Below are 24835 nucleotides of genomic sequence, written 5' to 3'. Positions count from 1 at the left end.
AACAGCGGGGTTATGAAACAGTGCTCATATGGGATACCAGCATTGCAGATGGTGGCTTTACCCCCTATGCAACAGTGCCGGCCCCTGCATCAAACTCTTTTAGCCAACCAATGTCACCATTTCCAAACAGCCTGCTAAAAACATTCAGTGTCTCAGCAGAGGGCTTTGGCACTGATTCTGAAATCCATCCTGACCACCTCCTGCTTCCCTGCCTGGCATGGCTGGTCTTGCTCTGGTAATCTCTGTTTTCTCCATTGTCTGACTTCCCTGGGCTGCCCCTCACCCTTAGGCTTTTTTGTTGTTGTTGTTGTTGTTTTTACAGGCAGAGTGGACAGTGAGAGAGAGACAGAGAGAAAGGTCTTCCTTTTGCCGTTGGTTCACCCTCCAATGGCCGCCACGGCTGGTGCGCTGCGACCGGCGCACCGCGCTGATCCGAAGGCAGGAGCCAGGTGCTTCTCCTGGTCTCCCATGGGGTGCAGGGCCCAAGCACTTGGGCCATCCTCCACTGCACTCCCTGGCCACAGCAGAGAGCTGGCCTGGAAGAGGGGCAACCGGGACAGAATCCGGCACCCCGACCTGGACTAGAACCCGGTGTGCCGGCACCGCAGGCGGAGGATTAGCCTATTGAGCTGCGGCGCCGGCCACCCCTAGGCTTTGTGAGTTGGCTCCTGACATCCTAGCATCCTCTTTGCTCTCAGGCTCTGATGGGAGGTTCTGATCCTGAGCCCCACCAGGGACCTGCTACGGACCCACCAGCTGGGAGTCAGAGGCACTCCTGTTTGATGCTTTGGTCTATTCATACCCAGGTGTATTCATTGCTAAAGCTGCCCTTTTCTTCTTTTAAAAATTGTTTTATGTGAGGGACAGAGAGACAAAGAGTTCTCATCCATACTGGATGCCCACAATAACCATAGCTAGGCTGTGCTTAAGCCAGGAGCTTGGGAGTCAATCCAGGTCTCCCAAATGGATGTCAGGGATTCATCTACTTGAGCCATCATCTACTGCCTCACAGGGTCTGCATTAGCAAGCAGCTGGAATCAGGAACAGGGCAAGGTATTGACCATCCCACAATTCCGTGTGGCATGCCAGACTCTTGACTACTGTCTTAACCACTACTCCAAAGGCCCACCCCCAACTGGCTTTCCTGTGTGGGACGGTAGGCTCCCACACATCACCTGACAACGCCAGGACAGGAGAGGAAGTGCTGGCAGGATGCCCAGAATTCAGGGTGGAAATGTAACCTCCTGGCTGCTTCCCCAGGGGAGGCTTCCTACAGCAAGGAAAGGGAGAGGAAGGAGCAGCCCTGGAAGTCAACTTGTCCAGGAAAAACCCCACCCACGCATCCATTGCCTGCCTGCCTCCCCAGAGCAGGGACTGGGTTGTTCCCCTTGGGTTGTCCCAACTGCAAGCTCCATACCTGGCACACAACAGAAATGCCAGGAGTGTGGTTGAGGCAGGCAGTGATGTGAGCACAGCTCATTTCTGACAAATGACGACAGTCATGATACGGAAGACAGAGCTGAGCTGGGAGGCCTTGAAGGGCATGAGCTGGTGCACTTGCAGTGGGGATGGAGGAGGTATCTGGAAGGAAAGGCCTTGCAGAACCAGGCATCTTTGTGTCCCCAAGGACCCTCCTGTCCCTGTGTCATCAGTCCAGTGGTGCCATTTGTGCCACCAGAGAGGAAAACCATGGCCTACCAACTGGGTGGTTGACCCTTAAAAGATCCCAGAGACTCTGGATATGTCCCTAAAATCACCTGACCTTTAAATAACTTATGGGTCAGTGCATCTCTACCAGCATAAAATTGGGTCCCAGACAGTGTCTTGGGTGTTTGTTTCATGTTGTATCACATGTTAAGGATGTAAATATAAAAGATCTGTCCAGCCTGGTAAATTCAGACTGGCAAACCTGGTGATTAAGGGTGTGTAGGGAATATGAAGGGACTTCACAAAGTTCATGGAAATTGGAATTCAAAACTAAGCTGATTTTCTTGGATAAATTTTGAAATTCTCATTTAAAAAAAAAAGATTCAGACTGGCACTATGGAATAGCAGGTAAAGCTGCCACCTATGATGCTGGCATCCCATATGGGTGCCATTTGAGTCCTAGATGCTTCACTTCTGCTCCAGCTCCCTGCTGATAGCCTAGGAAAGCGGTGGAAGATGGCCCAAGTGCTTGAGTCCCTGCACCCACATAGGAGACCCAGAAGAAGCTCCTGGCTCCTGACTTGGATTGGTCCAGCTCCTGCCATTGTGGCCATTTGGGGAATGAACAAGCAGATGGAAAACCTCTCTCTGTCTCTCTCTCTATGTTTATAATTCTGCCTCTCAAATAAATAGTCTTTCAAAAATTGATTGATTAGTCAGAGTGACAAAGAGGGAGAGACAGAATGAGAGAGAGAGGGAAAGATCTTCCATCCTCTGGTTCACTACCCAGATGCCCTCAACAACCAGGGGTATGGCAGGCTGAAATCAGGAGCCAGGAATTTCGTACAAGTCTCCCATATGGCTGGCAGGGACAAGGCACTTGTGCCATCATCTGCTGCCTCCCAAGATGCATTAGCAGAGAGCCGCATCAGAAGCAGAGTAGCTGGGACTCAAACCAGCACTCTGATACAGGGGATGCAAGTATTCCAAGCAGCAGCATAACCTGCTGTACCACAACCCCAGCCTGAGAATGCGTAGTTCTTTCATAATATGCACTTTATGCAAACTTTATTTGTAAAGATTTCGTTATTTCTTTGAAAATCAGAGGGAGAGATAGAGACAGAGAGAGATCTTCCATCTGCTGGTTCATTCCCCAAATGGCTGAATCAGCTCAGGCTGAAGCAAGCCAAAGCCAAGGGCCTGGAATTCCATCTGGGTCTCCTACATGGGTGACAGGGACACAAGTACTTGGTCTATTTTCTGCTACTTTTCCTGGTGTTTTACCAAGGAGTTGGATCAGAAGTGGGACAACTGGGACTAGAACCAGTGCCCATTTGGGATCTGCTGTCTACTGATATGCGTTAATAGGAAGCTGCATCAGAAGCAGAGTAGCTGAGACTCAGCCCAGAAATCCAGTACACGGGACGCAGCCCATCCTTAGCAGCACCTTAACATACTATGCCACAAAGTTGACCTTCTCCACAAAATTTTTTAAAGATTTGTTTACTTATTTGAAAGGCAGAGTTAAAGAGAGAGGGAGAGACAGAGATAAAGAGAGATCTTCCATCTGCTGGTTCATTCCCCAAATGATTGCAATGTCCAGGGCTGGGCTAGGTTGAATCCAGGAGCCCGGAACTCCAGCTCCAGGTCTCCCACATGGATGTAGGGACCCAAGGACTTGGACCACCTTCTGCTGCTTTCCCAGATGCATTAACAGGGATCTGGATCAGAAGCAAAGCAGCCAGGACTCAAATGGGTGCCCATATGGGATGCCGGCGTTGCAGGCATTAACTTAACCTGCTACACCACAACACTGGACCCTCCACAAACTTTTTGAAAAGCCCTCATATAACAGAATCCTTTACAGGACTTGTGGATGGGTATTTCTGCAAAATAATTTGAGAGTAAACTGGATTTTTAGCTGCTCATCCTTTTAGTTGAGTTGGAACCTGTTTGTGAACAGTCCCTTGAGTTTGCTGCAAAAGTCGTATGGTTGCCTAAACAGTCTTTAACTTCTGAGGACTGGTTCAGGCCAGCCAAAACAAACCGTTTTCAAAATAGTTTAGGCCACAAGGGTCTCATAAAACTCATTTGATGCAGAGCACTGTGATCCATTTGTGCCCTCATTTTCATGCACTTGGAGTCTGCTTTTCCCCTCCAAGACAGACAGATGCTTGAGATGCACCTCTGGGAGTAGAGCAGGAGATGAAACACCAGTTTTCTGACTCATTGTCAGATGCTATGACAGAAAAAGTCTCTTTTCTCCATAAAGGGAGGTCCACAGCTCCTGAATAAGCCAGCTATGTAAATGTGTGCACACACACATGTGATTATGTGTATGGGCTGTGCACAGGTGCATGTGTGGGTCTGCAGGTGTGCACACAGAAGTCTATGTGCATGTGTGTGCATAGGAGCGTGCACCTGTGGTGGGTAGGTACACCTGTGCATGTGTCTTCTCAATGGTAAAGCAGATGTTCATTTGAGCCCAGGGCACCACGGTTAACACAGGTGATTAGGAACAGCATGTGGCTGCAAGTTGTTTACCTCTGTAAGTTTCATTGTTGCTACTTGAAAAATAAGGGACTCTGGGGATTTTTTTTTTTTTTTAAGATTTACTTATTTGAAAAGCAGAGTGACAAAGAGAGAGAGAGACAGATAAAGAAAGAGAGATCTTCCATCTGCTGATTTAGTTCCCAAATGCCTGCAACAGCCTGGGCTAAGCCAGGCTGGAACAATTAGCCAGGAACTCCATCCAGGTCTCCCACATGGGTGGCTGGGACCCAAGCACTTGGGCCATCATCTGCCGCTTCCCAGGCTCACCAGAAGGAAGCTGGATCAGAAGCAGAGGCAGGGGCAGGACTCTATTGCAAGCACTCTGATATGAAATGCAAGCATCCCAAGCAGCAACTTAACCCGCTGCGCCACAGCACCTGCCCCTCCAGGTGCTTTCTTCTGAATTTCCTCTGTCTTTTGAAAGGTTGTCTGCCCAGGTTACCCTCTGCAGACCCAGCTTTTCCTGGGATCCCACAGGACCAGGACTTGGAGCTCTGTTTGCATGTTGGGAAGACTGCCCAGTCCTAACTGCCATAGGGAAGCCCTACAAGCCCTCAGTGAAGGTGAAGGGTGACCGTGTTGCCATATGAGAGAGCAGTGGAAACAAGAAGGCATGATGAGGGGGTGATGCTGTGGTGTAGTGGGTAAAGCCACTGCCAGCTGTCCAGCATCCTATATGGACACCGGTTCGAGTCCTGTCTACTCCACTTCCCATCCAGCTCTCTGCTATGGCCTGGGAAAGCAGTAGAAGATGGCCCAAATGCTTGGGCCCCTGCACCCACTTGGAAGACCTGAAGAAGCTCCTGGCTCCTGGCTTCAGATCAGTCCAGCTGTTGTAGCCATTTGGGGAGTGAACCGGTGGATGGAAGATTCTCTCTCTCTCTGTGTGTGTGTGTGTGTGTCTGCCTCTCTGTAACTCTACCTTTCAAATAAATAAATAAATAAATCTTTAAAAAATAAATAAAAGAAGGCACAGAGGTGTTCTTGCCAAGACACTGGGGTCTTTGTGCATCTTTGAGATCCCTGAACATCCACTCCTTAGAGCTACCCAAAGAGACTTCCCTCACTCAGGTACAGGTAAAGGATGGGATCCAATGGCCTCTGGGGGAGCTTGAGGGAAATACCTTGTTATCCAAAGGAAGGGCTTTTCCCCTTCCCAGTGAGCTGTCCTCAGGAAGGGAAGCTTAGGGAAGAAGACATGGCCCTGACACCATAGATTGCTCCTAGAAGCCTCCGGGCCTGGCCCTTTGCTCTGAACCCAGGGCAAGAAAGCTGGGGCTCAGGATCCAGGATGCACCACCACCTGGGTTGGAGTGGGTCATATGGAGTGACAGCCTGGCCTCCTCCCCTCTAAGCCCTGGGCAGGGTCCCCAAGGAACGGAAGCAGCCCCATCAGCTTATCCTTGGGTGGGGTTTCCCACAGCCAAGTGTTTAAAGGGAAATCATTGTTCTGAAGTTCCGCTAAGCTTTAGTGACCACCCTGCTGAGAACTCCAAGAACACAGTAAGATTTAAAAGCCGGGCTCCGGGATTGCTTGGAGCCAAAGGCAATTAACAGGAAGAGACAGATCTGGCCTAATCTGGATTCCAAGGCTCTCTGGGCCTTAGGTGAGGAAGAGTTAAAATGTGGTGGAACAGGGACCTTAAGCTCAGTTTTTATTTTTATTGTGATCAAGCAGAGTGATTCCCCAGTGGGCCAATCTTTTACATGTAGAATAAGGTGGATATAACTTTTGCCCCCAAAAAAACCCTGGCATGCGGAAAGAAACAAAACATGTGTGGGTCTTTCAGTCCCAGTGCTAACAGCTACTGTCTATGAGACCTTGGCAGGTGCTTTTCCTGCTCATATCCTCAGTTCTGTTGTTGAAACGTGAACCATGAATTCTTCTCTGTTCCATGACTTGTCCAGGGCCGTGGACTTCTAAGTGTGCTCAGCTGAGGCAGAGGGCGATGAGGAAGGAATAGCTAGGGAGGATAAGAAAGTTAGAAGCTTGAAAAGATTTCCAGAAAGTCAAGCAAACAAAAGCACACTTTAGCATTTGAGGACCCTCCCTTATATCCTCTGTTCTCTCTATAGGCTGAGCTACATAGGTCATTATCAAAGGTCTTTTTGTTTTCCAAACTTCTGTAGCCCAGTAATTCTTTTTTTTTTTTTTTTTTTTTTTGACAGGCAGAGTGGACAATGAGAGAGAGAGACAGAGAGACAGAGAGAAAGGTCTTCCTTTTGCCGCTGGTTCACCCTCCAATGGCCGGCGCGGCCGGCGCGCTGCAGCCAGCACACCGCACTGATCCGAAGCCCAGAGCCAGGTGCTTCTCCTGGTCTCCCATGGGGTGCAGGGCCCAAGCACTTGGGCCATCCTCCACTGCACTCCCTGGCCACAGCAGAGAGCTGGCCTGGAAGAGGGGCAACCGAGACAGAATCCGGCGCCCCGACCTGGACTAGAACTCGGTGTGCCGGCGCCGCAAGGCGGAGGATTAGCCTGTTGAGCCGCGGCGCCAGCCTCACCTATCTATTTCTAACAAAATTCATGAGAAAAAGAGAGGAGAAAAATAGAAGGTTGCAAGGTATTAGTGATTCTGTTTGTTGTGCAGTCTACGTGCGCATCCTTTTGTAACAGACTGCACTAGCTGCATATCAGTGGCATCAACCTCTCCCATGCTTTCTCATTGGCTAAGATCCTGTTTTGTCCCTTTGTTCATCCTCCAGGTGGTCATGTGTTCACGGAAGGCCTCCCCTACCCAGCGGGGAAATCTTGATTAGTTTACTCCACGTCAGTGTTGCTCATTTTCCCATGGTTGGTTTAGGAATCTGTGTGTGTGTTTATGTTGCATTTTTGACCAGTGAGAGGTTGCAGGTCAGCTTGAGTGGGTGAGTGGCCGGAGGTGCCCTGGGGGGAGACTTCTGTACTGCAAGGAGGAGAATCTTTGCTTTTCTTGTTTCTGGACATTTCCATGACCCATGGAACTGCTGTGTCCATCTTGGCACGACAGAGGAAACACAAGAGGATAGCAGAAGCTCAGCCAAGGCCATGAAGCTCCTGAACCACTGGATTAGGCTCCTCTGGTGCCACACTATCTTGGGATTTCTTGTTACGTGAATCAAACAATTTTCTGCTGATTAAGCCTCCATTAAGTAGTCTTTCTGCTACTGTAACCAAAAGTACCAGAAATGATTTACCCCAGCAAGAGGGCATGAGGGAGATATTAATGTGCTATTCCCACAGTCGGTCCTGGTTCCATGTATCTCACGGCCTGAGTATCAACAAACCCTGGGGAATTGTAGAGATTTGAGACAGGGATTTTGTGTACCATACGATCCTTTCATCAAGCCAATAACAGCATCTGCTATTGACAGAAGGAGGAGATCTCCCCCAAAGCGGGAACAACAAGTGACTTCACTGGGCTCACTGAAGCCTATATTGGACTTTATGGGAGATTTAAGGGATTTTTCAAGAGCAATTTTGCTGTGCAGGCTTTTGCTTTTTGTCTTTAGAACCTAAGCCCTTCGTGAGATGTAGGCCAACTGTGCAGCCAGCATTGGGTTCATGAAAGCAGAGAGGAACCCCAGAGGAGTGGAGCACATGGTCCATTGTAACCTGTTGGGGGAGGCAGAACTTCAAGGCCAGGATTGATTTAGAAGATGAAACACAGCAGACTTAGCCCAAGGACCCTCTACAATGGGAGCATGAGAGTAATGGAGACCACAGGTCCGGAAGGGCTCCTCCTCCCATAATGCCAGGCTAGGCTAGGCTCTCGTCCTAAATGACCCTAATCCTCTGCCTTCAAAATAGTGACAGCTTTCTTCACATGTGTCCTGCATGGCCATGGTGGGCTGGCTGTGTCTCTGCTTTGCTCTACCCTCATCCTGGGACTCGGGCGCACAAAATCACCGCCATGTGGAACATGGCCTGCCTCTGTTGGCCGAAGGGATGGGTCCTGCATCAGCAGTTCAATGCCAGAGCCCAGAAGTGATCAAGGTCGCTGCTGCCCACTCCCATGGATCCGAGCTAGTCACGTGACCTCACCACTCTAAGGAGGCCAGGAAGTGAAATTCTGTGATGTGTCCACAAGAAATAGCTGGGAATCTTAGGGTAAGGAGCACTAATGACCACCAGTCACCTGCTCTCTCCAGCAGTTTCAATCTGTGTGGACGGATGAGCCGGGAGAGTGCTCCCCTCTCTTGCAAGGGACCATTCAGACTTGTCTTTCTCTCTTGGACTGCTTTCACTTAGTGACACCTGGTGATTCCAAACATCAGGATAGTCAGTGCCCTCCTACAGAGTGTTGCACTCTCCTGCTGGGCCTCTGACCTTTTGCTTTAATTTAATTTTATATTTGAGTACTAACCAGAATCAGCAAGAAGGAAGGTACCCAGTGTTGTATTCTGCCATGGCTTCCGTTGCTGCCTCCTTGGCTGTCTTCATTGTTTAGACTTACAGGCTGTCTCCCTTTGTCTGAACACCAAGGCAGTTCTATCTGCAGATTGCTGTACTCAGGCTCTCAGGTCCACCTGCCACCAGTCCAATCCCTCTCCATGTACATCCCCCTGCGTGCCCCGGCGTCTCTAGCCAGGCCCTCAGCTTAGCTTCTTTTGCTTGGTTGCACTACCCTGTTGACCCTCACCCACAATATTCCTAGTAGAAAGGAGTAGTAAAGAAAGGAGCCAGGCAGGTCAGCCAAGCACACCCTGTGAGTGCAGCTCGGGAGGTTGACGCTAGGGAATTGGAAGCTTGGGTTCATGAACTTACTCATCTGACTGTGCAGCTAGGCGAGAAGATATTTAAAAAGCAGTAAAAAAAAATCATGGTGGCTGACTTTATTGCTGAGAGATCTTTATAAAACTCCCTGATGGAGTACGGATAAGCATAACTTGGCTACTATTGGACACATTCCAGTTTTTCCTACTGCAGAGAAATGCACACTCACAGTCTTCAGGGAGAAAGATGTCATCTTGTTTTCCTGGAGGTTTGACCCATTTTTTTAAAAAATGGAATAAAGGGCCTGGCGCTGTGGCGTAGCAGGTAAAGCTGCCGCCTGCAGTGCTGGCATCCCATGTGGATGCCAGTTCGAGTCCCAGCTGCTCCACTTCCTATACAGCTCTCTGCTATGGCCTGGGAGGGCAGTGGAGGATGGCCTAAGCCCTAGGGCCCCTGCACCTATGTGGGAGACCTGGAGGAAGTTCCTGGCTCCTGGCTTCGGATCGGCACAGTTCCAGCCATTGCGGCCAATTGGGGAGTGAGCCAGCAGATGGAAGACCTCTCTCTCTCTCTCTCTCTCTCTGTCTCTCCTTCTCTCTCTGTGTAACTCTTTCAAGTAAAAATAAATAAATCTTTAAAAAATAGAATAAAAATAGTGGTAGTTTTGCTGGAAGTTGTAGGAATAATATAAAATATGATTTCTCAAAGAAATTATAACAATTTGAGCAAAGGAAGATGAAAGATAAAAGAGAAAAATGATTGGAAGTACAGTTTGTAAAAATACAATATGTGATGTGATATGTGTGTATATGTGTGTGTGTAATGTAATCCAAATTCTTAGATCAAATTTTTTATGTAGCCTCTTTTTCTGATATCAGAGGAGATTATGGTTACATAAGTGGTAATAGAATCACAGCAGTCTGGAATGTCTGTGTTTTACGATTATGCAGCTGTTTAAATGTTTGTGCTATGGTTATAAATCATGTGTCTTTGTGGCGATTCTCAGGAACTCAAACAGGAAAGCAAATGTTGAAACTCATTGATAGGCCGGTGCCGTGGCTCAACAGGCTAATCCTCCGCCTTGCGGCGCCGGCACACCGGGTTCTAGTCCCGGTTGGGGTGCCGGATTCTATCCCGGCTGCCCCTCTTCCAGGCCAGCTCTCTGCTATGGCCCGGGAAGGCAGTGGAGGATGGCCCAAGTCCTCGGGCCCTGCACCCGCATGGGAGACCAGAAGCACCTGGCTCCTGGCTTTGGATCAGCGGGATGTGCCGGCCACAGTGCACATGCTGCAGCGGCCATTGGAGGGTGAACCAGCGGCAAAAAGGAATGTGTCTCTCTCTCTCTCACTATCCACTCTGCCTGTCAAAAAAAAAAAAAAAAGAAAGAAACTCATTGATAAAATGCTGGAGCTGAAGGTATCATAAGCAAGCCTCTGAACTAGCCTCCTGCCTGCTGGCGGCGCAAAGCCTTTACACGTTGTTGGAATGTCAGTGACCTCTTTGGAAACGGAGAGTGGCATTCTCAGATGTGTGAGCCTCCTCCTGTAGAGGACTGTCAATCGTCTGCACCTCCAGGTTCTCAAGATGATAGGGCCTCCTGCCCTTTGGTATACAGATGGAGTTGGCCCGCAGCCCTATCACATGCGGTATGTTAAGTCCCTTCTCCAAGATTCTTAGTGTCACGTCCTCTTCGGATTTCATGTTCACAAGGAGCCACCGTGTGCATGTGGCCACCCTCTTCTCTTCACCCGGGGGTCGTTCTCTTCCCGCCAGACAGCACTGATAGGAGACAGTGGCGTGGAGCACATCACCATTGAAAGTGTGAGTGTGAGGGAAGAATTCCGTCCTGACACAGCATGAGACGTTGTTTGTAGTCGACTGTTAGACATCCCTGTTCTCAAAAGGCCTTGTTATTACCTATCCCCTGGGAAGTTCTGCCCATTCCTGTTCCACTTGTACACCTTCTCTTTTTTTCCAACTTCCCTGGTGCTGCACCCGTCCTTTCATGCTCAGATGGTCCACAATGGCGCTTGGTTCTCCAAAACACACTCTTTTCCCTGGAAGGAATTTCTCCTCTAACTTTTGAAATAACACACTTGTGTTCTCACAACTTCTTATCAGGATTGGTAAGGTTTTAAATTCAGCTGTTCTGTCTGTTTCCTCTCACTATGACCGTGCAGTGATAGGCTATCTAATTTAAACTTTTCTTGCTTGCAGGCTAACATTGTGATAATCATGTATATTTATGTCTCATAACTTCCCATGATGGTCATATAGCTTTCAATAAAGATAGCATTGCTTACAAAAGGAATGATTGTAGCACAGAAAAAAATCTTCCCAATATTTGTAAATGAATTTTTATGCAAAAGGGTTGTATTTCCATAAAAGATAAAAGTACTTGATCCAAAATTATCTTCATTTCTAATGCTCATCATAGGTTGTACCTGTTAGCTATTGTTTTTATAATGCTGTTTGACAAACCACCCCAAAACTCAAGAGGTTTTTTTTTTTTTTTGTCATGTGTATGATATGGGTCTGGAAGTTGGCTGATCTAGACACGGCGTGGTGCCAAGATACAGATTGGGTCCAAGTCTCATGACTGTCATCTCTGCAGGCTAACTGGGGCGTGGCCTTGTGCTGCAGCACAAATGCAGGCAGGCAGGCTGTACCACAGAAGCCCAGTTCAAGCCTCTGTGTCCATCGTGAACAAAGCAAACATCAGTGGGACAGGGAAGAACATTTCTCCCACAGTGGCAGTGGAGGGAAATAAATATTTGGTGGGCTATGATTCATACCCGTACATTAGCTAAATAGCGTGCGACTGTCCATTAGGCCCAACCTCTGTATCTCTCTGTCAGCCAGACCAACAGGCACCACCAGTAGCTTAACCCAGGAGGGTCTGTTAGTCTGCTTAGTGCAAGGCTTGGCAGGGAATTAATCGGTTCATAGAGTAGCAGGTATTTCTCTCCCAGAAACATGCATTTAAGACAAAAGTGACAACCTCCTTGCAGGAGTTTCTGGAGAATAAATTGTAGGACAAGTTGCCACACTCCTCTGACCCAATTTCTACAAACTTATCAGGGACAGTTGCTATATTTGCACCTTGCAATGCACTATGGCCCATGAGTCTTGAGTAATTCCATAAAACAGAGCTCTCAAGGATTCCAAATGTAAAATAAGAAACCACAACCAATGGGAATATATTAACATTTCATTAAATTCATTAGTTTATTTAAAGTATCATGTAGGAGTGGGCATTTGGCACAGTGGTTAAGACCCTGCTAGGGAAACCCTCATCCCATATTGTAGTGCCTGGATTTGAGTCACAGCCCCACTTCTGATTCCAGCTTCCTGCTAATGTACACCTTGGGAGGTAGTTCCTTGCCACCAACATGGAAGACCTAGGTTAAGTTCATGGCTTCTGGCTTTGGCCTGGCTTAATTCTGACTGTTGCAGGCATTTGAGCAATGAACCAGTAGGTAGGAGAGCTCTCTGTTTTTCTATCTGTGCCTTTCAAATAAATAAATAAATAAAAACTTAAAAATAAATAAATAATCATGTAATTTCAAAATGGTTGGAGATTCACCACCTGGTTGTTCAGTTGATCCTTCCTAGAAATGCAAGAGTATAACAGTCGTCTACATCTCCAGTTTCTTGATTTAGCACAGAAACTGATAAAGTAGTTCTCATAGTACAAATCTGGCCCACCGTCTGTTTTTGTAAATAAAGTTTTATTGGAACTCTGCCATGCCCATTTGTCTCTGTTGTTGATGGTTGCATTCACTATTACAGCAGCTTGGGAAGCTGCAGCAGAAACTACAAAACCATAGAGCCTAAAATATTTACTGTGTAGCAAACAGAAGAAGTTTGCCAATCCTAATTTAACATGATGCTAGACAGTTGGAAATTTGGAATTTGGGTTATTCACACAGATCTGGAATGAACATTGTGCTTGAGTCATCCTAAGGGAAAATTATGTGTTAAATAAGTAAATAATGTAAACAAATGTTACACAGATAATTTTAATCTCTTTTTTTTTAGATAATTTTAATCTCTTTAAGAAAATAATCTTTTTCATGCTTTAGTTTGTGAGTATTCATTCTCAAAAAGGCAGTTGTTACACCAATTATAAAAATTCTATCTGCATATTAAAATAGACCCCAAGATGGGTAGGAATTTGGTGCACTTCTTGGGATGCCTGCATCCCATATCAAAATGCCTGGGATTAAGTCCCTGTCTGCCCACATTAGAGTTCAGCTCCTTGCTAATGTGTTCCCTGGGATGCATTAGGAGGTAGCTCAAGTACTTGACTCCCTGCCACCCATGTGGGAGACCCAGATGGAGTTCTGGTTCTTGGTGTTGGCCTGGCTCAGCTCCAGCTATTGTGGGCAGGTGGGGAATGACCCAGCAGAAAGATCTCTGTCTGCTTCTCTCTGTATCTCTGTCTCTGTCTCTTTCCTCTCTCTTTCAAATAAATAAGATTAAATAAAGAAACATTTTTAAACAAATCAGATTCTGAGAAACTCTACTAAGTATTACTTTATTAGCCCTAAAGGAGATAACTTTACTTGCAGTAAATCATATTTTTTAAATATACTTGTCATTATTTCAAAGTTTTCATTGATACAGACAGTTCCCCTCTGTTCATACACATAATTCCCCTGAGTTCGTGTGGTTTTGCTTAGTGTGTTCATGAGTTTTTCATACACCAGCCACTGATTTCTATTTAGAGCTGGAGAGAACAGAAATTTGGATCTTGCCAGCTGTTGGCTTTTGGAGGTGGTCTGACCACTTCAGAAGGAAACCTGAGCATCTCTAAAGAGCTGGAGAGGAAGCACGTGTGGGTTTTAGGAGTGACAGTAAAATCTCAGTTATCTCCAGTAGGTGTGTGAGAATAATCAGAAGTCATTTCTTCTGAGCACTGAATTGGGGCTATTTCTAGGTTCTAGTATCTACGAACTTTCAGCTCCAAGTGAGACCTCAGTCTGAGGTCTGGATTGTGGAGTTCATTCCAGCCCTTCTCCACTCTGGGCGAGGAATAGAACTCTATATGATACATAGACCATATGGACTCTAAAGTTGGAAATGATGTAAAAACAGAAGGGGTGTTAACTGCCTGCTCTTCTGAAAGGAAGCTGTCCTGGTAACTGGCAGGTAAGACAGGTAAGCGGCCCCCAGGTCATCCTTGGGTTCCTGTACAAATCGCAAGGGACTGGAATCTGCAAAATGGCAGTCATGTGCTGTTGGTGCCAGCTGACTCCACGTGGTTCAAATGATGCTATTTTGTTTTTTTCTTTAGGAGTCGGGTGGGAGAGTGTCCTGCTAAAGGGAGATGGGGCAGCCTCGGATGCCACAGAAACAGCTGGCCCCGACATGGCTATCAAGGTAAGGGATCTGTCTCAGGATGGTTCTGCAGGCACATCTCTCAGGTAAAGGGCCCCTCTGGGGCACGTGGAGCAGGAGCACTCCTCCCTGCAGAATTCTCTTTAGTCACTGAAGTCCGTGAAGCCAGCAGACATACGATTGTCTGAACTGTGGGCTCTGGGGTAGGAAACCACATGTAAACCGGAATCTAAGACTTGATTTCCCTAGGGCCTGTTGTTGAATCCTCAGTGCATATCTACACGTAGGCTGTCTGCAAGTGGAAACACCCGTGGGGACAGCGGAGCCAAGCCGAAGATTCTGAACTGAGAAATAGGGCCCCACTGTGCTTTGTGAAGAAAGGTCAGAGAGGCACAAAGTAGCTTTGATCTTGACTCAAGATTTCCACTGATGTCAGCGGGAAGGCAGCCCATGGCCCACTCCAGCTGGAACGCTAGTGGCCAAAGTTTTAATCAAATGAGTCATCTTCCAATGAAATTCATTATCACTGTTCAAATTAAAATGCACCAGTTTGTCATCATTACCTAGATCAAGGAATCTGTAGCAAGTTATCAGAAACTCAACCACTTCCCTTCTACTCTGGGATCAGACATGAGGGAATGGTCTTGCACTCTTGGAATTCTGTTTGTTTTAGTTCAGAAAGGCTGGAAGTGGGAGGGCTTTCTAACATTTTTGCTTTGAAGGAGTAGAATTTTAATATATGCCACTTCTGGATTTTTCTTTGAAATACAAAAAAAGTAATGTCCCTTTTCCTATTGAGATACAGCAGAGTTATTTCACTCCTGGATTTATTAAAAGTTGTATTAGAGAATACACAGAAAAATTTATTCATGCTTTCTTTTGTACTATGAAGGCTGTACTTATGTTTTCTATGTTACATGTGTTAGAAGAAGCAAGTGAATGTCACCATAGCGAAATTAAATGAAAGATGGGATTGTAGCCTTATTGGTCAACCAGTCTAAATAACAACTATCCAGTGCTGAAATGTCATTTGCCTATAATTGTGTTTAGCAGAATTTGCAAGACAATAATATAAATTACAGTGATATATGGAGATTTTGTTGGCTATTCTTGCAAGGACCGACAAGTTGGAGGTTAGGAGCACACTGGACAGAGGGGGATGGGTGCTTATAGTAAAACCAGTGGGCTTAGGTTTGCTCTCAGAATCTGTCATTTTGAGAATTGATTTTTGAGATGTATTTCCCAGTACAGCTGCCGATCTGGCACAGACAGGTGTGTAAAGATCAGAAAGACAGGAGTTTGTCTTAATAAAAGCAAATGACATATTCTGGTAGAAGAAAGTCTTATCTAAGTCCCATTTTAAAGGTCATTGCTAGCCGGCGCCGCGGCTCACTAGGCTAATCCTCTGCCTTGCGGCGCTGGCACACCGGGTTCTAGTCCCGGTCGGGGCACCGATCCTGTCTCGGTTGCCCCTCTTCCAGGCCAGCTCTCTGCTGTGGCCCGGGAGTGTAGTGGAGGATGGCCCAAGTGCTTGGGCCCTGCACCCGCATGGGAGACCAGGAGAAGCACCTGGCTTCTGCCATCGGATCAGCGCAGTGCGCCGGCCGCAGCGCGCCTACCGCGGTGGCCATTGGAGGGTGAACCAACGGCAAAAAGGAAGACCTTTCTCTCTGTCTCTCTCTCACTGTCCACTCTGCGTGTCAAAAAAAAAAAAAAAGGTCATTGCTTAACCATCTACTTGTCCTTGGTACCAGGATCTGGACTAGAGTTGCATTTGGACCATGTAGTTTAATTGCGTTGTCAACCTCTCTTTTCTCTTTTAATGAATACCTGAGGACTTTTTTGTAAGAAAAGATGATTTTTAGTTTACGAAAACTGAATCCACTCTGAGAATATATGCCCTAAACTTTAGGTAGTTAAGCAACATAGAAATATATTGAAATACAAGTATATATTTTTTCACAATTCTTTGCACCCGGCTTAATCCTTTACTTCCATTTTTCCATGCACCCCTTGAAGTGCTTCATACACCAATAAATTCCTACAAATATTGGGGAGCCCCTCTGTTATTGCCAGTCCTGTCTCACTGAGGAACTGATGAAATCTCCAGAAGAGAAAGCGTCTGTCTACCTTTAGGTTTCCCCATTACGCAGCAGTCACGGATGCTTTTCCTTTAGTGCCATGCTGCTTTGCTCACCATATCCGTCTTGTCTTTGCATCCAAGATAAAGGATGATAGTTTCTCTGTAAGTGCCTGATGTTCATTAATTAACCACAGACTCCTCAGATATTTATCTATAGCTGTTCCTGTTTGAATATTTACTTCACATATCCTTGCACTACCAGCTATTCTTGGCTTTTACTCTAGGAAAACAATGTACTCTGTTAAAGCATTAATTACGGGGTGGGTGTTTAACCTAGCGGATAAGACGCTGGTTAAACCCCTGTGTCCTGCATCAGAGTAGGTTCGACTCCTGACTGCGGCTCCTGACTCTAGTTTCCTGCTAATGTAGATGCTGGGAAGCAGTGAGTGCTCAAGTAACTGCATTCCACTTACTCCTCTGGGTGACCTGGTTTTGAGTTCCTGGATCCTGGCTTTGATCTTTCCTACATTTGCCTGCTGCAGATATTTAGGGAGTAAACCATCGGATGAGAGCTCCACCTGTCTTTGTCTCTTTTTCTCTGCCTCTCAAATAAATTTTTAAAATATTAATCACAATAAGACCTGATTAACACTTTGCAAGGGTGTTATAAGCAGAAATCACTACAATAGCTTGATTTCTTCCACATTCATCCTGTGATAGATGTATGAGAGCGCTTCAAAGAGTTTTTCTAAATTTGTTTTATGAAAAAATTATTCAAGGCTTTCAAAATTATTTTTACACTCAGTAAACGTATCTTTTTATTCCATTTTTCTGTGAACTTTTCAAAAAAGATTTATTTTTTTATTTTCTTTATTTATTTGAAAGCCAGAGTTACAGAGAGAGGGAGAGAAAGAAGGAGAGAGATCTTCCATCCACTGGTTCACTCCCCGAAAAGGCCTCAATGTCCAGGGCTGGGCCAAGACAGAGCCAGGAGCCAGGAAGTTCATCTGGGTCTCCCATGTGGGTGGCAGGGGCCCAAGCACTTGAACCATCTTCCACTGCTTTTCCCAGGCCATTAGCAGGGAGCTGGATTGGAAGTGGAGCAGCTGTGACTCAAAGTGATGCCCACATGGGACGCTGGCATCACAGGCAGCAACTTTACCTGCTATGACACAATGCTGGCCCCTCCTGAGGACTTCTACAAGTACAATTGTGTCTATCTTGGTACTTGGACATTCTCTTTCCTAATTATCTGGATGTAGTTTTGTCTACAAAACTATAAGAGGCCTTTAAATATCATGTCTTATTTTAAATCACAATGCCATACTTCTGAAATTCTACATGACTCAAACAATTGAATTCATTATTAAACAAACTTCTGTTATCCCAAGAAATATTGAACTAAGAGCATTTTTATGAAAATCCGTCAGCACTGATATATGTAGAAGCATCATGTGACCTTCTTGGTTGTTTTTAAATTTTTTCTTATGTTTTTAAGATTTATTTATTCGAAAGTCAGAGTTTCTGAGAAAGAGAGCATACTTCCATCCACTGGTTCACCCCCTAAGTGGCCTTAATGGCCAAGACTGAGCCTTGCCAGAGCCAGGAGCCAGGAGCTTCTCCCACATGGGTGGCAGGGGCCCGAACCCTTGGGCCATCTTCTGAGGCTTTCCCCAGGCCATTAGCAGGGAGGTGGGTTGGAAGTGGAGCAGCCAGGACTCGAACCAGCACTCATATAGGATGCCATTTACCCAGGCGGCAACCCTGCCTGCTACACCACAACGCCAGTCCCCTTCCTGGTGATTTTAATTTGCTCAGTGTAGGGGGTTGAACTGTGAAGCACTGCTCCACTCCCCCAAAGACCTATTCAAATCCTAACTCCTTGTACCAGTAAATATGAGCTCAGTTGGAAAAAGGATCTTTCAGGTGTAATTAACAGTCTTGATTTGTGGTTCTCCTGGATTAATCAGGTGGGGTTAAACCAATGATACGTGTCCTTGCAAGAGACAGAGAGAAGAAAACAGCTATACACGGGGAAGACCGTGATAAGAGGCAGAGGCAGATGTTGGAGTTGGACAGCTGTCAGGCAAGATACAGGTGGAGCCAACAGGAGCTGGAAGAGGCAAGGAAGGAGACCTCTGGAGAACCTTCAGGGGCCTGCAGGCTGCTGACACCTTTAGTTTGCACTTTCGGCCTCCAGAATTGCAAAAAAAGTGTTTGTTGTTTGAAATGACCAAGCCTGTGTCATTCATTGTGGCAGCCCTGAGAAATCACACACTAATAAATGCGCTTCTCAGGGCTACACCTACACTCTTGACCATGGAGGCCGCTAGACCAATACTATGCAGATCCATCACCATTTTCTTATTTTACTATACTCATCCTTAACAAGTTTTCACCTCTTCTCATTTTAGGAGAACCACTAACTTTTCAGGCCATATCATCACTATTCGCTAGAAGAAAAAGGTGGACATAATTCAGGATTTTTTTCTACAGTGTATCTTATTCTGCTCTGCTTCCTTTCCAGACATTGAATAGAGTACATAGATAGATAGGTAGGTAGATAAAAGGCTTGCATCAGTATTTCCTAAAACTCGTCTGACCACAAAAACCGCATGCCACAATGTCAAAAACACGACTTCCCAAGCTGTTACTTTTAAAATCCAGACTCAGAAGACCTGGGTTTGATAATTAGCATTTTGAGTAAGTGCTCCAGGTGACTTTTTTTTTAAAAAAAAATTATTTATTTATTTATTTATTTGAAAGAGTTACAGAGAGGCAGAGAGAGAGAGAGAGAGAGAGAGAGAGAGAGAGAGAGAGAGAAGTCTTCCAACCACTGATTCACTCCCCAAATGGCTCAAATGGTCGGAGCTGGGCCCATCTGAAGCCTGGAGCTTCTTTCGGGTCTCCCACGTGAGAGCAGGGGCCCAAGGACTTGGGCCGTCTTTTGCTGCATTCCCAGGCATGTCAGTAGGGAGCTAGATTGGAAGTGGAGCGGCCAGGACTCAAACCAGCGCCCATATGGGATGTCAGCACTGCAGGCGGCAGCTTTACTCACTGCACCACAGCACCAGCCCCTCCAGGTGACTTCTGTGATCAGCATTGGGGCATGTGGTTTTAGCCTAACACCAGTACCGCATTGGGCATGGGCATGGGGATGGGCACGTGAACTCTCCGCGGTTCCTGGCTCTGTGCTTGTCCACCTGGTCCAACCTGGTGTTTGGGGTCTCCCCTGTCCAACACTGTCCTTTTCAGCTCCGCAGTGAGACTCACACCTCTCCTCCTGCTTCCCAGACTTCCTTTCTCTAATGCCAACTCCCTTTCTGGCCACTCCTCCTGCCACTGTGCTGCTCTCTGTCCCCACGCCTGCTCTCTCCATCCAGTCCACTTGTAGCCAAAGTGATCTTTTTTAAAGGCCGATCTGACAACTTCCCTCTGCTTCGAGTGCTGACAGCCCTCCCCTTGCTCAAATAACAAGCTTTGTTTTTAAAAACCAGGTGGCTTTTCCTCACTGCTTCCTGGATTTTGTACCTCTTCCTTCCTTTCTCCCCTAGCCTGGTTAACTCCTGTTTATATTTGAGTTTTTGGGCTCACATATTCCCTCCTCTCACTTGTCACATGCTCTCGTACAGTTGTCACTCTTTATCCAGAAAAGACTGGAACCAGGTCCCCCTGCAGATACCAAAATCTATGGATGTTCAAGTCCTTCGTTTAAAATGGCGTAGTGTTTGCGTTTCATCTACAATTCTCCCATGCACTTTAAATCATCTCTAGATTACTTATCACCCAATTCCATGTAAGTGCTATGTCAATGGTTATTATACTGTGTTATTTAGAGAATAATGAGAAGGAAAAAAAATGCTTTTTGTTCCCCAAATATTTTTGACCCTCAATTGGCTGAATCCACAGATGGATTCACCTGTGGATAGAGAATGCAGACTGTCCTCCTTCATAGCCAGGCCCATAAGGAATCACAGATGACATTGCATCCTGTCCAGCCTCCCTTGCTCAAATGTCATTGTGACCACACAGCCATGCACAGCTTTCAGCCAAGTCACTAACGCACCATGTGCCATTGTCAATATCTGTTGAAGGAACAACTGTATGAGCAAATGAACCTGACCTTTATCCAGGCTGCGGTTAAATGGGATGTCAGGCCTTTCTCAGACCTACTCCCTGCACCCTCACCTGAGCTCCTTTCTCTTGCTGCTCTGGTCCCAACTTCCCCTCCCAACTGTTTTCCTCTGTTTTGTTTTTCGTATTAGAGGTTCTAAATGGTATCCTTTTAAAAAAAAAAATACAACTTTATTGAGTTGTTTAATTCTCATGCCATAAAGTTCACCATGGAAGGGTACTGTGCAGTAATTTTTAGTGGGGTGGGTGTTGAGGCACAGCTGGTTAAGTCGCCAGCACCCCATATTGCAGTACCTGGATTTGAGTCCCAGCCGCTCCACTTCTGACCCAGCATCCCTCTAGTGCCTCCTGGGAGGCAGTAGGTGATGGCTCTAGAGCTTGGGCACCCGCGTGGGAGAACTGGATGTAGTTCTGGGCTCCTGGCTTTAGCCTGGCCCAGCTTTGACTGTTGTAAGCATTTGGGAAGTGAGCCAATGGATGGAAGATTCGCTCTTTCTCTCCCTGTTGCTCTGACTTTTGAGTAGATAAAAATAAATATTTTTAAATTATTGATTTTTAGCAAACTTGACAAACATAATCCAGTGTTTGAACATTTTCATTATTCAGCAAGATCCCCTGAGCCCTCCTACAGTTAATCGCCATTCTTACCCCAGCCTCAAGCAACTGTTCATCCCCTTTCTGTCTCCAGTGCTTTGATCTGGAGTTCCATATCAGTGGAGATCTTCTGTGTCTGGCCTAGTTCCATGTGGCAACCTCTATCAGTATCCTTCCATACCTTTTAATGCTGAATAATATTTCATTTAATGGCTATGCCACTGTTTTGCTTTGAGTTTTTCGTGGGCTTTTTTTTTTTTTTTTTTGGTCTATTTACAAGTTGATGGACTTTTGAGTTATTTCCATTTTCTTGCAAAAATGCTGCTATGAACAACCACATATAAGTCTTTGTGCAGACATACATTGCCCTTGTCTTGGGTATGTCCCTAGGTTGCTAGGACATATGGTATATCTGTGTTTAACCTCTTGAAGGACTATTGTCCAAAATGGTTATACCATTTTATGCCCTACCAGCAATGGATGAGAGTTCCAGTTTGCCAACAATTGTTATTGTCAGTCCTTTGATTCTAACTATCCTAATGGGTATGGAGTACTATCTCATTATGGCTTCAGCATACATATCCCTGATGGCTAATGCCATTTCCTGTGTTTCTTGGCCATTTGTGTATAGTTAACTTTACTGACTTGATTTGCCTTATTTGTCATTGTTTGTTCAGTTATTGAATTACAGCATGCTTTTCCTGGCAGGTGCGCAGTGTTTTCTGAGGAATCTTCTTGACTAGGTAGGAGGGTCTCAATGTACCCTCCCCTTTAAGGTCACTGCTCTCTGGGAGGATGTCTCACCAGCCTCCTTTCTTCTTGTTTCTTTCTCTTCCTTCTCAGATTTTTCTTTTTGAATTTTATCATCTTTTCTTTTCCAAATTTATGTGGAAAGCAGAGAGAGAGAGACAGTAAAAGACAAAGAGACATCTTCCATCCACTGATTCACTCCCCAAATGCCCATATCAGCCAGGGGTAGGCCAGATTGAAGCCATGAGCCAGGAACTCAATCCAAGTCATCCAGGTAGGGAACCAGCTACTTGACCCATTACCTACTGTCTCCCAAGGTGTGCATTAGCAAGAAGCTAAAATCGAGGACTGAGCTGGGACCAAAGCCAGGCACCTGATAGAATATCAGATGTCCCAAGTGGTGTTCTAACCACTGGACCAAACACCTATGCCTTGAATTCAGTCATGTTTATTAGCCTATCAATTATTTTATTGTTGTAAAATATTAACAACATAAAAATATTCATTTTAACCATTTTTAAGGTTACAGTTCTGTGACATGAAGTATGTTCTTATTGGTCTGCAGCCATCAACATCATCTATCTCTAGCATTTTTTCATATTCGCCAACTAAAATTGAATACTCACTAAACACTAGGTCCCTATTTTCTCCTTCTCCCAACTCCTGGCAACCACCTAAATGTTCCATTTTATACATAACACTACTGTGTCTTCTCAAAGTGATGTTTAAAACATCATTGACAATCAGATGGCTAAACATCCATGTTAGCCTTTTAATATCCCCAGAAAGACAACGACTTTACATAAAATTAAGAACAGTGTTCCAAAATGAGGTAGGAAGCTGCTGCTTGCTAGATTATTAAATAAATTGCTAGTTCCAGAATTTCCTTTCTTCTGGGCAGTAAATTGCCAGGGCCAGCGAACAGCAAGTGTCTTGGTCTTATTCTGCTATGACTCCAAATTGCACCTGCTTGGCTCTGCATTGTTTTCTTGAGTTTTATTTATCTGATGACAGAACCAAACTACATCAACTACTTCATGTTAAGGAAATACCTCTGGGGCGGAATTTTGTGATTTGGTTGCCATTTTAATCAAATAAACCCACTAGCCCCCTTGCCCTTGCCTTCTTGTTCCATGTATAAGTGTTTATAAAAAGAAGCAAATAAAAAATGTTTCTAGTTTGGGCCAGTGTTGTGGTGCAGCAGGGGAAGCCTGCCACTTAGTGATGCCTGCATCCAATATTGGAGCACTGGTTTCACTCCCAGCTACTCTACTTCCAATCCAGTTCCCTGCTAATGTGACTGGGGAGGCAGCAGAAGGTGGCCCAACTACTTGAGCCCCTACCGCCCATGTGGAAAACCGGGGTGGATTTCCTGGTTCTTGGTTTCAGCTTAGTGCAGAGTTGGCTGTTATGGCTATTTGGGGAGTGATCCAGCAAATGGAAGACCTCTCTCTCTCTCTCTCTCTCTCTCTCTCTCTCTCTCACTCTCATTCTCACTCTTCTCTCTTTCTCTATCTCTCTGTCACTTTGCCTTTCAGATAAACAAAAATGATAAATAAATCTCTAAAAAGAATTGTTGTTCGCACCAGAGTTTTCTCAGAAGCCTTCTATCTTATTTATTTATGCAGTACTTCTGATGCTTCATACAGGAGCAAGGTTGGTCCCCTAGAGGCAAGTTAGGGATTCTGGATGTAAAAGGCTCATTTCCTAATCAAGGACGTGGAGAAGCCACATTTTAAAAGGATGTTGCTTCACTGTCTGTGAAACTTCTTGCTGGGAGAGAGGTGCAAGGGCAGATGTTCCCCATTACAAAGAGGAAAAGCATTTAGACGCTTCCGGTGGTGAAAAGAGGCCACAGGCTACAGCTTTCTTTGGCTTTGGTTTTAAAACGCCGTTCTGCTGAGAGCCTTCTGTCACCAGTGGTGTCCAGGCCGTCGCCCTTTGGTTCTGAGGATGACGACATTGAGAAGGCTTATTTTGTGCAGGGGCTTAGGGACAAAAAGACACATTTGGGACCAGGAGTCCTTTCTACATTGTGTGCATACGTAAAGATCGCTCTAAATTTGCCTCCTTGCCAAAGGAAATATTTCACTGAAGATTTTTCTTTAATTTAATTTAATTTATTTATTTTTATTTTTAATCTTTGAATATATTTAGGGTAGTGGATCTCAGAGGGGGTTGGTGGGCAGAAGAAAGACGGCCTATAGTGGTCAATTCTCGCAATATTCCCTCTTTGAGAATCACTGTCTTGAATTTTCTTTAAAATTTGTATTCTAAAGGATATGGATGTGAACGGCTCAGCTGAAAACTGCAATTACGCTGTATCAAAGTTGGTTCTTTTCAATTCCTATGTGCTGCTTCCTGTCAGATGAACCGGATGTCAGGTAGATGGAGACGTAGTCTTTCCGCGGTTCTGTTATCTATGTGTAGATAAGGAACATTCCTGGCAAACAAAAAATTTCAGACAAATAGATTTCTGTGCTAGTTTAGATCTTCACCATGTGCTCTTGGTAACACTGGAGGCAAACATTTAGTACAGTGGTAGAGATGCCCTCCCCCCATATCAGAATGCCAGGGTTCAAGTCCCAGCTCCACTCCTGAGTCTGCTCCCAAGTGCACCTGGGAAACAGCAGGTAGCAGCTCAAGGAGTTGGGTCCCTACCACCCCGATGTGGGAGAGCCAGATTGAGTTCTCTTCTCCCACCTTTGGCACGGCCCACTCCCAGGCTGTTGTGAACATCTGGGGAGTGAACCAGTGGATGAAAGCTTTCTCTGTCTTTGTCTTTCTGTCTGTCTGTCCTTCAAATAAATATTTTGAAACAAAACCAATAATAACTGACACTGATTATTTGCTCTGAGCCAAGTACTGGGCTAGGCCCCTTCGTGTCCCATCTCATTTAATTGTCAAATGATCGGGTTAAGGGAAGAACTGTTATTAATTCCATTTTACAGCTGTGGTGACTGTATTATGGCAAAGTTAGGTAACTTACCAAAGCCTAGGTGTAGTGGAGCCATTCTCTAAACCCAGACAGGAAG

General features: G+C 45.7%; 1 protein-coding gene across 6 annotated transcripts in view; it reads left to right on the top strand.

The window, feature by feature from the left end:
* Positions 1 to 24835, top strand: part of PALM2AKAP2 (PALM2 and AKAP2 fusion) — a 371129-nt gene that overhangs the window by 217685 nt on the left and 128609 nt on the right. For all 6 annotated transcript variants that reach the window (XM_062207779.1, XM_062207778.1, XM_062207783.1 and 3 more), the window contains one exon: positions 14196 to 14281. In XM_062207779.1, the coding sequence (XP_062063763.1) occupies positions 14196 to 14281 (86 nt within the window). The remainder of the gene's footprint in view (positions 1 to 14195; positions 14282 to 24835) is intronic.

The sequence above is a fragment of the Lepus europaeus genome, chromosome 12 (genome assembly GCF_033115175.1).
Source record: "Lepus europaeus isolate LE1 chromosome 12, mLepTim1.pri, whole genome shotgun sequence".
In the NCBI taxonomy this organism is placed as follows: Eukaryota; Metazoa; Chordata; class Mammalia; order Lagomorpha; family Leporidae; genus Lepus; species Lepus europaeus.
Note: the sequence above shows the minus strand (reverse complement) of the source record. Positions and strands in the feature narration are given on the sequence as shown.